Source organism: Vombatus ursinus, unplaced genomic scaffold, assembly GCF_900497805.2.
Source record: "Vombatus ursinus unplaced genomic scaffold, bare-nosed wombat genome assembly UNPS02004691.1, whole genome shotgun sequence".
Taxonomy (NCBI): Eukaryota; Metazoa; Chordata; class Mammalia; order Diprotodontia; family Vombatidae; genus Vombatus; species Vombatus ursinus.
In genome coordinates, this window is record NW_020944469.1 from 5137620 (window position 1) to 5149846 (window position 12227).

Consider the following 12227-nt stretch of genomic DNA (forward strand, 5'->3'; position numbering starts at 1 on the left):
AAATGAATTATTAAGTATATGTCTTTTCTAAATTGCTCATGGTAGAGGAAAATATTTTCTATGATAAAAAGTTCTATAAATGAACCATCATTTTTTCCTGTACTATTTCTTTAAAACTATAGTTGACTATGACATTTTCACTAGTTCCTTTTAAAATGCTTTTCTTTTCATATACATATTCGGGATATAATTAATTTTATGCTTTTTAATGAAAATCATGATTTAACACTGGTTAATCTGCCAAGAACCTTAGAGAAAGGTTTAAAGATACAACTATTTTCTTATGTGTATGTATTTTTACCCTAAATCCTTAAAGAAAATCTGGGACTCCAGGAGACACAGGTAAAAAAGGAGAGTGTTCCAGGCACCAGGAACATATACAGAGACAGGAGACAGAGCATCATGTGTGAGGATGACTATCGAGGCTGGTTTGGTTGGACCTCATAGGGGAAAGTATGGGCAGTAAGGCTGGAAATGTAGGAGGGACCAGATCATGAAGAACTGGAAGAGCCAAACAGAGGAGTTTCCATTTGATCCTGGAGGTAACAAGGAGCCATTAGAGTTAACTGAATGTGTCTGAGGGGTGGTGGTGGTAGTGATGATGTGGTTAATAAAATCCCTCTGGCAGTTGATGGATGGGTTGGAAAAGGTAGAAACTTCATTCAGGTAGGGAGATCAATTAATATATCATAAGACTATAGGAAGATGCTACTTGGCACCATTTATTTACTCAAATAACCCTAAGGCAGTATAGAGAAACTTTAATGAAACCTGTCCCCTATCCTCCAACCCAAAAGGAAAAGCATTAACTTTGCACAGTGTTAAGTTACTTTCAAATACAGATTGTATCCTATACCTATAACACTACACAGCCTCACCTTGTACTGTTTCCTTTTTATCCTCCCTCAGATCATGCCATTCCCTATATGCTCTCTCTAGAGACACTCACCAAAAAGAGACTGAGGTTATGAATCAAAAGGTCTCACTAAAGTGACTTTGAACCTCAGTATGGATGGTATTAGCCCAGACTGCTATCTCAGAGTAGTGTATTATAATACTGGTGATTCTGTGGAAACTTACCTTTAAACTGCATAGATTTCAAAAATTTCTGCAAAGACCATCAAAGACTTAATTTTTTAAAAAAATAATTTTGATAAGTAAAATTATGTATATCTTACTCAAAACATGATTTAGGGTCCAATAGATTTTAAAACACTAGCAATCCTTCCCAGGTGACGAATTATACAGATATGTCTCAATAGGACAGTATCTACTCTGTACATTTCATCCTTCCCCCTAACCCTACCAATACCTACTACAGTTAGGACAAATAGAGAGTTAGCTTACCTAACATTTAAATGAGTTAATTAAACAGGTAACATATAAATCAAAATCAAGAAATAGGGAAAGGGAAATAAACCTAGATAAATTAGTTATTGAAATAAGTAAAATATATAGCATAGGAAGATTAACTGTACTGAGAATTTACGCACCTGTTAACTTGATATGTCCTGCTTCATCAAGCAAAATGCTGAAAATTAAAAGTCACATTCACCAATGTATATAATAGTAAAATATGTATGCATAAAACTTTTATTAAAATTATCACAAACTTAAGAAAAGTCAATCTCCAATAGTCAAGTTGATAAATTGGCAATGTACAAAAGTGACTAGCACAATTAGAATCAATGGATTACTGAAGAAATAAAATTTCCACTTTATATTTTTTTACTGTTTTTCATAAAATTAAGTAAAATACATAATAGAGAATGCAGAAGGACGCTGAATTTGAACTTTTAGAGAACAGTGACTTTTCCCAGGGCCCACAGGTTACTTTACTTTTCTGGCTTCAGGTCCCGGTACACAATCCCCAGGCTGTGCAGATGATCCAAAGCAAGGGCAAGTTCTGCGAGGTAGAATTTCACATCTTCCTCTGTAAACATAACCTAATAAGAACTGGAGAGATTTACCTTCTGATCTCTGCTTTGGTGGCTAAAATCACATTTTAAAAGTTTATTCTTCAAAATCAAACAGCTGTAACATTAGGGAAGGAGTTAGCTCAGAGAGAAATTTTCTGGAAAACTGAAGTCCACTCCTTTACACAACTAAATCTTATTTTCTATGAGCTTGTTTTAAGAAAATGTTTAAAAACCGGCTCTGCATTTTCTGAACTGAACCTTCTCTCCCTGTCTTAGCTGGTATCACGAAGCTGAATGACTATAAGATGACATAATCATGAGGTGCCCTCAGGAGTTGTTAAGACTAGGGGCTTTGCTGCACAGCTGATGTTGCTGTGCTGTCTTTCTCTTTGAATTTTAATAATCTGTAGAGAAAACCATTGTTTTTACTGGGCTTACAATTTCACTGGAGCTGAGAACTCCTCCTGAAGAAACTCCTACCAATGCAGATGAGTAACTGCTCTGCAACTTACAAAGTTGCCTGTGGAAGCTCAAGTGAACTGACTTGCCCAGGGTCATCTGTACCACATTACCTCTCTGTGAAAACCTAAGTACATTATTGTCACTTACTTCTTGGTTATTCAGGTAATGCTGCTTGAATATATTAAGAGTATTTAAATGACTTATTTCTTTTGAGTGGCAGTCTCAAGAATACAAAAGTTTGTTAAAGATCAGTAGATCATGAACTTCAGAGTCCCTGTCACCTACCGTGCCCTTGCACACCAAGTTGGCCTAGGCTCCTTGGCACTGCCGTCAATAAAGCATGATTTGGAGCTTAAAGAAGCTGCCTATTTTCACGTGCTTATTACCTTACTTAGAGAATACTTTAATCTCTCAGAAACTAGTCACAAAGGTGCTATGACCACAGCTCTGCTCCTGTACTCTAAGATCTGTCTCTACTACTCTGTGTTCACCAATACCACTTGCCACCTCTCTTTGTGGTAGACTTTCTTGACTAAGGAGAGATCAGGTTTGTTCATGGGTTTTTTTTGTTTTGTTTTGTTTTTTGGGGGGAATGAGGGTGCCAGTGGCTGCTTTATTTAAAAAAATGACAGACCAAGAAATACATATCATAATATTATATAACAATATCATCTATAAGACAACAGTCACCAAGAATATTATGAAACTTACCTTTTCTACAAGATAGAAACAATTAGCCATCTTTACTGCCTTTAAAAAAATTATGCTTTTTATACAAAAGTGTGGCATTGCTATAAAAGAACTAACCACAAACAGATTCTGTTTATACCATAGAGCTAAGATCCCTATAATTTAGAAACTAAACAAACCCAGAGGCTACAGATCCCATTTTCCTCCTGCCAAATAGATGAATGGCTTGGTTACTGATTTTTATGAGAACAGTATTAAAAGTGCTAGCTATTAATTATCTAATACTCTAAGGTGAGCATTATTCAAATTTTACTGACTTTATCATGTTAGATCCTATAAGAAGCAGAGATTTAGATACTTTATACTTTGGAGAATCTATACCTAGAGAGTTTAGAACAGGGCTTCTTTACCTTTTGTGTGTGTTGCTTATCCACCCTGGGCAATCAGGCTGATGAAGGCTAGGGACCCTTTCTCAGAGTCATATGTTTAAATGCATAAAACAAAATACAGAGCCTCACAAAGAAAACCATCATACAAGATGCCCCCAAAGTCTTACTGCAGTTTCAGGCTTTAACGCTTAAAACCACAGTAAGATTTTTGGAACATTCTAATGAAATAACACTTACCAAACTATTTTAAAAATCAATACATGGACCCCAAATTAAGAACCTCTGGTTTAGAAGAAAACTGAGAAGGACTACCAGAAAGAATTTCTTAAAGACCACATTCTACCAAGGTCTTTTTGGTAGGTAAGTAAAGAAGTGCCAAATACTACTACTAATTATTGTTTATTTTAATAGCTAATATTTACATAGTACAATATGGTTTATAAATATGGGATCCTTGACAGAATTTGCTATACAATGGATTTGACTGAATATGCTAAGAGTCCACTGAATTTTCCTGAGGTAGGAAGGTATACAGGTGAGACCCTGGCCAGCTAAAGAATGCCCTTAATCCTCGCTCTCTATTTGCTTCCTCTTGTCTCAGAAGTTCCTAAATCAAAAGAAACAACAATGGTGCATCCACATTCACCTACTCAGAAATGTGGAGGCAAGACCTGAGACTACTCCTACTTGTTCATAAATGTTAATTCCAAGGGCCCTTGAGTAGCTTGCACATCCGTAGTCCTAACCTCATCCCAACCGACTTTGTTCAGATATTTACGTTGCTTGACAGCCTAGAACTGAAATACATCTCACATAAATCATAAAAATGTTCTCTAAGAAAGTCAGATGCAAGGCACCATTAACACACATGTGCCATAAGTAAAATACACTGAGACTTGCAAAATCATTTAGACTAAAATTTCCTAGAATAAGAATGTTGTTCGCAGGAGAACTAGATGTCTTTCCATTTTCAACTTAAAGGACCTACAGCATAAAGTCATAAGTAGATGCTTACCTCTTTGGATAATCTTGTAAAAACATCTCCTCCCCTGAGAAAATCCAATATTAAATACAGCTTCCCTTCAGTCTGAAAGGCTAATCAAAAATTAGAAACTTAGTAAAGATGAAAATCTTAAAAGATTAAATATCTTACTACTGTTTACAAATTTGTTTATAAGAGAAAGTACTCATGTTCAATGACATGGTCCACATTAAAGGAATACCATCAGCTAACATTTCAAACATGGAGTTAGGTCCAACTTTGACAAGAACTACCTTCCTTTTCTCAGAAAGTGAGGCGTTCATGAATAGGACTCTCTTCCTTTATAAAGATGCATGCTTTACTGCCCAACCTCAGCCCTGAGACTAAGAGGCAGGGAGCTTGGAAACACTAACTCCGCTTGTACACACATTTCCACCAGGGAATCATACAGTGAGAGATCAAGAATTTAGTGACTCTTCTTAAGGCTGACTTCATATCATTTGACTAAATTTGTAAATGAATGTTAACACAAATATATAATTTCTCAAAGGAACACTGAAGAGAATAAAATCAGGTTGGAGATGAAGTGGAAGGGGATGGGGTTATGTCAAGGTATTAACATTACTCACATCTTTCATTATAAATTCAACTTAACAACTCATTAAGCACTGCTTATGTCCGTCACTGGGCTATCACTGACTTGATGTACTACTGACATATAAAACTGGAACAACCTTTTTAAGTACCATGGCATCTGAAGCAAGAATAAATATTTTTAGGCTGCTTTGAGACTAATGGAGAAATCTTGCCAGGCTCTCCGTTTCTATTTTGCTCTCATCACACATTCCCCTGTATTATATTTAGCTGTGTACATGGCAAATAGAATGCAAGCTCCTTGAGGGCAGGGACAGCCATTTTTCAGCTTTGTGTTTCAAGCACCCAGTACAATGCCTTGCACGTAGTCAGCACTTAACATATTTGTACTCTATTTTAGAATTCCTGTCTACTAAAGCAGTAATTCATCTCACAAAATGGCAATGCTATAAACATAATATTTTTCTTTATTCTCAAGAAAATGGTGACACACTATCTAATCATAGTTGGCAATTAGAGTATTTCAATGAGTTAGAATTATATTCGACCTTCACTAATTAGAGGAGATGAGAAGAACAGTGCAGATCAGAAAAGGGTGAAAAATAGGCAATACCTACCGTAGTGCAATTTGACAATAAATGGATGATTTACTTCTACTAATATATCCCTCTCCATCTTTGTACGAACTCTATCTCGAACTGAAAAGAAAAGATAGTAACAGTATTACTTGACATGAGTTTAACAAAAAAAGACATCAAATACTAATAAATTTTAAAAGAAAATAATTTCCTTTGCTTAAACATTCAGGATACATTTGTACAGAGAAGCAGGGTGGCCTCATATATAGAGTTGGCCTCAAAGATAGGACAACGTGGGTTCAATTTCTATCTCCTACACATGTTGACTTTGTGACCTTGGGCAAGTCAGTGAACTCTGAAGTGCCCTCGCAACTCTCTAGGTGTACGAGATGCAGTGAACGTGCTGACCTGCCAATACTGGAAGAGGGAATCCTCTCGCAAAGGAGTTCCCTGTACAGATGAAGCCACGGGGCCAGTTCTCATCCCTATAAATTTTTCTCATCTACATACAGCTGAAATCTACACTTACCAATGTACAGTTCAATTAAAGTCGAAAAAAACACACACAGCTATTTATTTACAAGAGTCCACACTTGAACCCCAGTTGTCTATCTACTCATCCAATGCTCCCTCACACTGCATTGCTCCTCAAATTCCAAATAATAAAATGGTAAGGACATGATATTTTGCCGGCTGAAAATTCCCAACAAGAGAAACATACACACTAAAGGAACGCTTCAGATAAATATTGGCAAATATGCATTTTATATGATTTGCTGGGAAAGCATGATACAGTTGTTAAAAGATACAACTATATGCAATATAAGCACTAGAAAACAAGTTTGAAAAGGATCTTTTTCAAGTCATACTTTGATAAATGTTCTACCTTTTAAAGATGCTTTTTTCAATACTTTCATTGCATAAAGCTGCCCAGCATCCGGACCAATGATCTTTCTTACGAGAAAAACCTGGGGGGAGGGAAGGGAGAGGAGAAAAAGAACATTTTATTCAAGTTAATATTACTATAAACACACACACATTTACAGATTTCCAATTTTAAAGATATGTGCTCCTCTCCTAAGTTACATTAAGTTCTTCAGCTACATAAATATTTCATATTCTTCATTAATTCCCCAAGGAGTTACTAAACCTTGCCAACATGCAGAGTACTGTGGCAGTCAGTCAGCAAGCATTTATTAAGGGCCGACTATGTGCCAAGCACTGTCCTTTACTGTGCTAGCAGCTGAAAATCCAAAGAAAGGCAAAAGACAGACTAGGCCCTGCTGTCAAGGAACTCACAGTCTAACAGGGGAGACAATATGCAAACATCCATGTACAAACAAGCTCTAGGCAGGATAAAGTGGCAATAATCAGCAGAGGGAAGGCACTCACATTAAAGGGGGATCAGGAAAGCTGGGATTGCAGAAGGGAGAATTTGAGCTGGGACTTGAAGGAAGCCAGGGAAGACAGGAGGGAGAGATGAGGAGGGAAGGCCTTCCAGGCATCAGGGACAACCTCTGAAAAGGCCTGGAAAATGGATGGAATGTCTTGTGCAAAGAACAGCCAGGAGGCCAGTGTCACTGGATCACAGAACACCTAGAGGGACGAAGGCATAAGAAGACTGGAAAGGCAGGAGGGGGCCAGGTTGTGAAGAGCTTAGGATGCCAAACAGAGGATTTGGTATTTGTTCCTGGAGGTAAGAGAAAACTGATGGCACTTATTCCACTGGTGAGGATTGGATGAGGGATGAAAGAGAGAGAGGGGGGAGTCAAGGGTGACACCTCTGAGCCTCAGGTTTGCTCACCTTTAAAAAGAGGAGGAAGGGGCAGCTAGGTGGCGTAGTGGATGGAGTACTGGTCCTGGAGTCAGGAGGACCTGAGTTCAAATCCGGCCTCAGACACATAACACTCACTAGCTGTGTGACCCTGGGCAAGTCACTTAACCCTGATTGCCTCAGGGAAAAAGAAAAAAAAAAGAGGAGGAGGCTAAATCCAGAAGAGCCCACCTCAAAGGGTTGTTAGGAGACTCAAATGCTCACATAAAGGAGGGAAACCTTAAAGCATGCTGTTACTTCTTATTTTCTTATTATTACATGTGAAGTGTAACTATTAATAGAGCTCATTGATGGACTAACAGAATTATTTGTTTGTTATTCTTAAGGCCTGGCATTATTAATTCAGGTCTTACATATGGGCTTATGTGAGCAAGACGATTCACCGCAAAGAACACTGGCTTTGGAGTTCAGATGACAACCACAGACCAGGCACTTGATAAATCGACAAATGTTATCTATGTGATCTTGGACAAATCACTGAACCTCCCTGGGCCTCAGCTTCCACAGTTGTAAAATGAGGGAATTGGGAAAAAAAATGTCCTTTGAGATCCCTTCCAACCTTATATCTATGATCCTATGAATATTATTATCCTGTTCCCCAAGATCAGCTACAAGTGGAAGAAGAAACTGTATGGTTTCAAGTTCTCATCCTTAAAGATGAGTCCTACGTTTCATATAAGCTCTTGCATTTGTCCATTAGGAACCCAGTTTAGCAACCAAGATTAGAAGGAAAGCAGAAAATTGGGAAAAAACTTTTACAACACATTTTCTGATAAAGACCTCGTTTCTCAAGTATACAGAGAACTGAGTCAAATTTATAAGAATACAAGTCATTTCCCAATTGATAAATGCTCAAAAGATATAGAAGAAATCAAAGCTATTTATAGTCACATAAAAATGTTCTAAATCACTACTGATTAGACAAATGCAAATTAAAACAACTCTGAGGTACTACCCTGCACCTATCAGATTGGCTAATATGACAGAAAAGGAAAATGACAAAAAATGAAGGGGATGCAGAAAAATTGGGACATTAATATACTGTTGGTGTAGTTGTGAACTAATACAACCATCTTGGAAAACAATGTGGAACTTTGTCCAAAGGACTATGAGACTGTACATACCTTTTGATCCAGCAATACCACTACTAGGTCTATATCCCAAAGAAATAAAAGAAAAATGAAAAGGTCCCACATATACAAAAATATTTATAGCAGCTCTTTTTGTGGTGGCAAAGGATTGGAAATTGAGGGGATGCCCATCAACTGGGGAATGGCTGAGCAAGTTGTGGTATATGATTGTGATAGAATACTATTGTGCCATTAAGAAATGATGAGGTGGTGGTTTCAGAAAAACCTGGAAAGACTTACATGAACTGATGCAAAGTGAAGTGAGCAGAACCAGGAGAACACTGTACACAGTAACAGCAACACTTGTACGATGATCAACTGTGAATGACTTGGTTATTCTGAGCGACACAATGATCCAAGACAATTCCAAAGGACTCATGATAAAAAAATACTATCCACCTCCACAGAAAGAACTGATGGAGTCTGAACGTAGATCGAAGCATACTTTTTAAAAATTTCTTTATTTTTCTTGGGTTTTTGGGTCTGTTTTTTTTTTCATAACATGGGTAATATGGAAACATGTTTTGCATGACTGAACATGTGGAACCTATATACAATTGCTTGCCTTCTCAAGGAGAGAGGAGGGGAGAGAGGGAGAAAATTTGGAAATCAAAATTTTTAAAAATTAATGTTAAAAATTATTGTTACAAGGAATTAGAAAAATATACCAAAATTTTCACTAAAAAAGGAATACAGTTTAAATAGAATGAAAGACATTGGCTATGATTTAAAGAGAATTAGTGTTTTGGGTAAATACAGGATATAATGTTTGAAAAATAACCAAGGCAGAAAGATTAAAGGGCATTTTTAACAATGGGTATAGGTGACTTGGGTTGTTGGATTACAACCCATACCAAGCCAATAAGTCCTATCAACAATATTAAAGTTGTATTTAGTACAGTCCACTAAAGGCAAATCCAACACTCAAGGGAAGAATCAAAGCCTCTATTACTCACTTCTGTTGCTTTTGATTAAAGCAGCTGGAGAAAGGGCTAAAACCTCAAGCCTTTGTTATATGCCCTAAAATCCCATTTGTAACATTTTCACAATGGAGCATTTGAAGCAAAACCTAAATCAAGACTCAGCAACCCAAAGTTTCTTGGAATCGCTCCTACACTGATCTGATTCACAGCTTTGGCCAGATTTCTGCTTAGGTTCAGCATATAACAAGTCACACCTACACAATGCCTACACAAATGAGGAAATACTGATAACCAAGCATATTCTCATACTGACATATACACATGACATATCCAGGAGGCAAAAATGAAAGCACCTCCATAACAGTCCAACTTCCAAGACAGCAACAGAAATGAAGCAGGCATCAGATGGACCTAACAAGTATTCCTAGGGCCTATCCTGTTAAATCTGCTCTCTTTTGTATGTGTAGACTTTCTTCCTCCCTCACATACAGTAATGCCTCTAAGACAGCTAGAAAACCCATTCTTGCCTGAAGAAGATTCCAAATCTTGAAAGGTAGCAATTCACAAGTTCAGTTCTATATAATGGAATGCTAAATTAAATTTCCTTTTTTAAAAAATTAAAATAGGATTCTCCATGTGTCATGAAAGAAGTACTGGTCTACTATTGATACAAAAACCTTCAAATACTTAAAAACATAAGCATAAAATCTTCAGTTGTTCCTATGAAACTCGCAACTTCCAAGTAAGACTCTTGAGGGTAGAAGTGGTGGCAATGTTTTTAATATAATCACCTTGTGGGGAAGGAAGGGAGAGGTGAGGATACAAAGGGCCAACTGCAGGACACATTTAAATAATGTTTTTCATAACAATCATTTGTGAACCAAAGTGCTTATACAGCATAAGGTTTTAATCTTTTTGAAAGTTCATTTTAAAATCCTCCAGTTAAAAGCTTTATATTTACAAAAGTAGCATATCTATGCCTATAATTCAGGCTAAGAAGTGTACTCTATACATCACTTCTGCTGAAACACACAGAACCAGATATCCTTTTCGCCTAGAATACTGATAAACTGTATTAGAACCATGATTCCATGTTTTGGTCTTGAAACAAAATTTTAAAAGGCTTCCCTGAGAAGTCCCGTCTCAATGTGGTTTCCAACTTTCTCATTTAAATGAAATGATGCTCTCCAAAGGTACTAACGATCTTACTTGCCACATCTACCTCTGACATTTTCTCAATCTTCATTCCTCTTGACCTCTCTGTAGCCTTTGACAGACAGTGTTGCTCACCCTCTGTCTCTAGATTTCTCTATTACTGACCTCTCCTCTGTCTTCTTTGCTGGATCTTCATCCACATCATGTCCACTAACTGTGGGAGTTTCCCAAGGTCCTGCCCTGGGCCCTCATCTCTTCTCCCTCTAGCTATTTTACTTTACTATATGATTTTCAATTATAATCTCTCAGCAGATGTCTCAGATCTATTCATCTAGCCCTAACCACTCTCCTTACCTCTCGTTTTGAATCCCAAACTGCCTATTAGCCATATTTAAATGGATGTCCAGTAGACATCTTAGATTTGACTTGCACAATACTGGACTCATTTTCTTTCCTCTCAAACCTTCTCCTCTTCCCAAACTTCCCTATTACTTTCCAGGGTATCACCATCCTCCCAGTCACCTAGATTCATAAGCTAGGTATCATCCTTGACTCCCCATTCTCTCTCACCTCCCATATCTAATCTATTGAAAAGTCCTGTTAATTTTATCTTTGAACATCTTTCATATATGCCCCCCTTTCTCCTCTGACACTGCCACCACCTTGGTGCAGACCATATCACCTCAGGCCTGGACTAATGCAATAGCCTGCTGGTTAGTCTCCCTGCTTCAAGTCACTCCCCACTCCAGTTCATCCTACACTCAACTTTCAAACTGATCTTCCTAAAGTGTAGGGCTGACCATATCACTCCGTTTAACAAATTCAAGTGGCTCTCTACTGTCTCAAGGATCAAATATAAAATTCTCCTGGCTTCCTTGGCTTCAAACTCCAGATAAAATCCCACCTTCTCCAAAAAGCCTTAATACTGGTGCCCTCCCCCTGAGATTATCTCCAATTTATCCTGTATCTATCATTTGTTCATAGTTCTTTGTATGTCATCTCCCCATAAGATTCTGAGCTCCTTAAGGGTGAGAAATGTTTTCATTTTTCTTTGTAACCCCAGCACTTACCAAAGTAACAGCGAATCACTGGAGTTTATTGAATGGGGGTGGTGATATAGTCAGACTTGCCCTTTATGAAGATCAATAAGAGCTGAATGAACAATGGATCAGAGTACGGAGAGACCTGACAATTGTCCCAACAGTTCTTAACAAAGAAGGAGTTCTTTCCTAGAGAAGTTATGCTTTTGGTTACTTTGAATGCAGGGTTACCGAATTTCATTATTTGAGTGATCTTTAGCTAGTCTACTCTGCTTTTTTTGATCCCTCTGATGCAATGAAAATTTTGTTCTAGTCTCTTATTTTAATTCCTGAGCTTCCTCTTCTAACCAATTTCTACGTTACTGCCTTTGTAGACCTTTGTCCCTTTTTTCTGTTGTGATTCACTCTTAGAAGCATCAATTCATGAGGATAAAATCAATAGCCCGTGGTAAAAATTTCCATGTCTCAAAAGGTGCCGTCTAATTCAAATCCCCTGACCCTGCTTTCTCCATGATCAGTCTCCTTCCCATC

General features: G+C 37.6%; 1 protein-coding gene across 2 annotated transcripts in view; it reads right to left on the reverse strand.

The window, feature by feature from the left end:
- RPS6KA6 (ribosomal protein S6 kinase A6) overlaps nt 1-12227 on the reverse strand; it is a 90753-nt gene that overhangs the window by 49188 nt on the left and 29338 nt on the right. For both annotated transcript variants that reach the window (XM_027839888.1, XM_027839896.1), the window contains exons 3-7: nt 6501-6582; nt 5654-5734; nt 4476-4555; nt 1840-1946; nt 1494-1531 (exon numbers count right to left, since the gene is read on the reverse strand). In XM_027839888.1, the coding sequence (XP_027695689.1) occupies nt 1494-1531; nt 1840-1946; nt 4476-4555; nt 5654-5734; nt 6501-6582 (388 nt within the window). The remainder of the gene's footprint in view (nt 1-1493; nt 1532-1839; nt 1947-4475; nt 4556-5653; nt 5735-6500; nt 6583-12227) is intronic.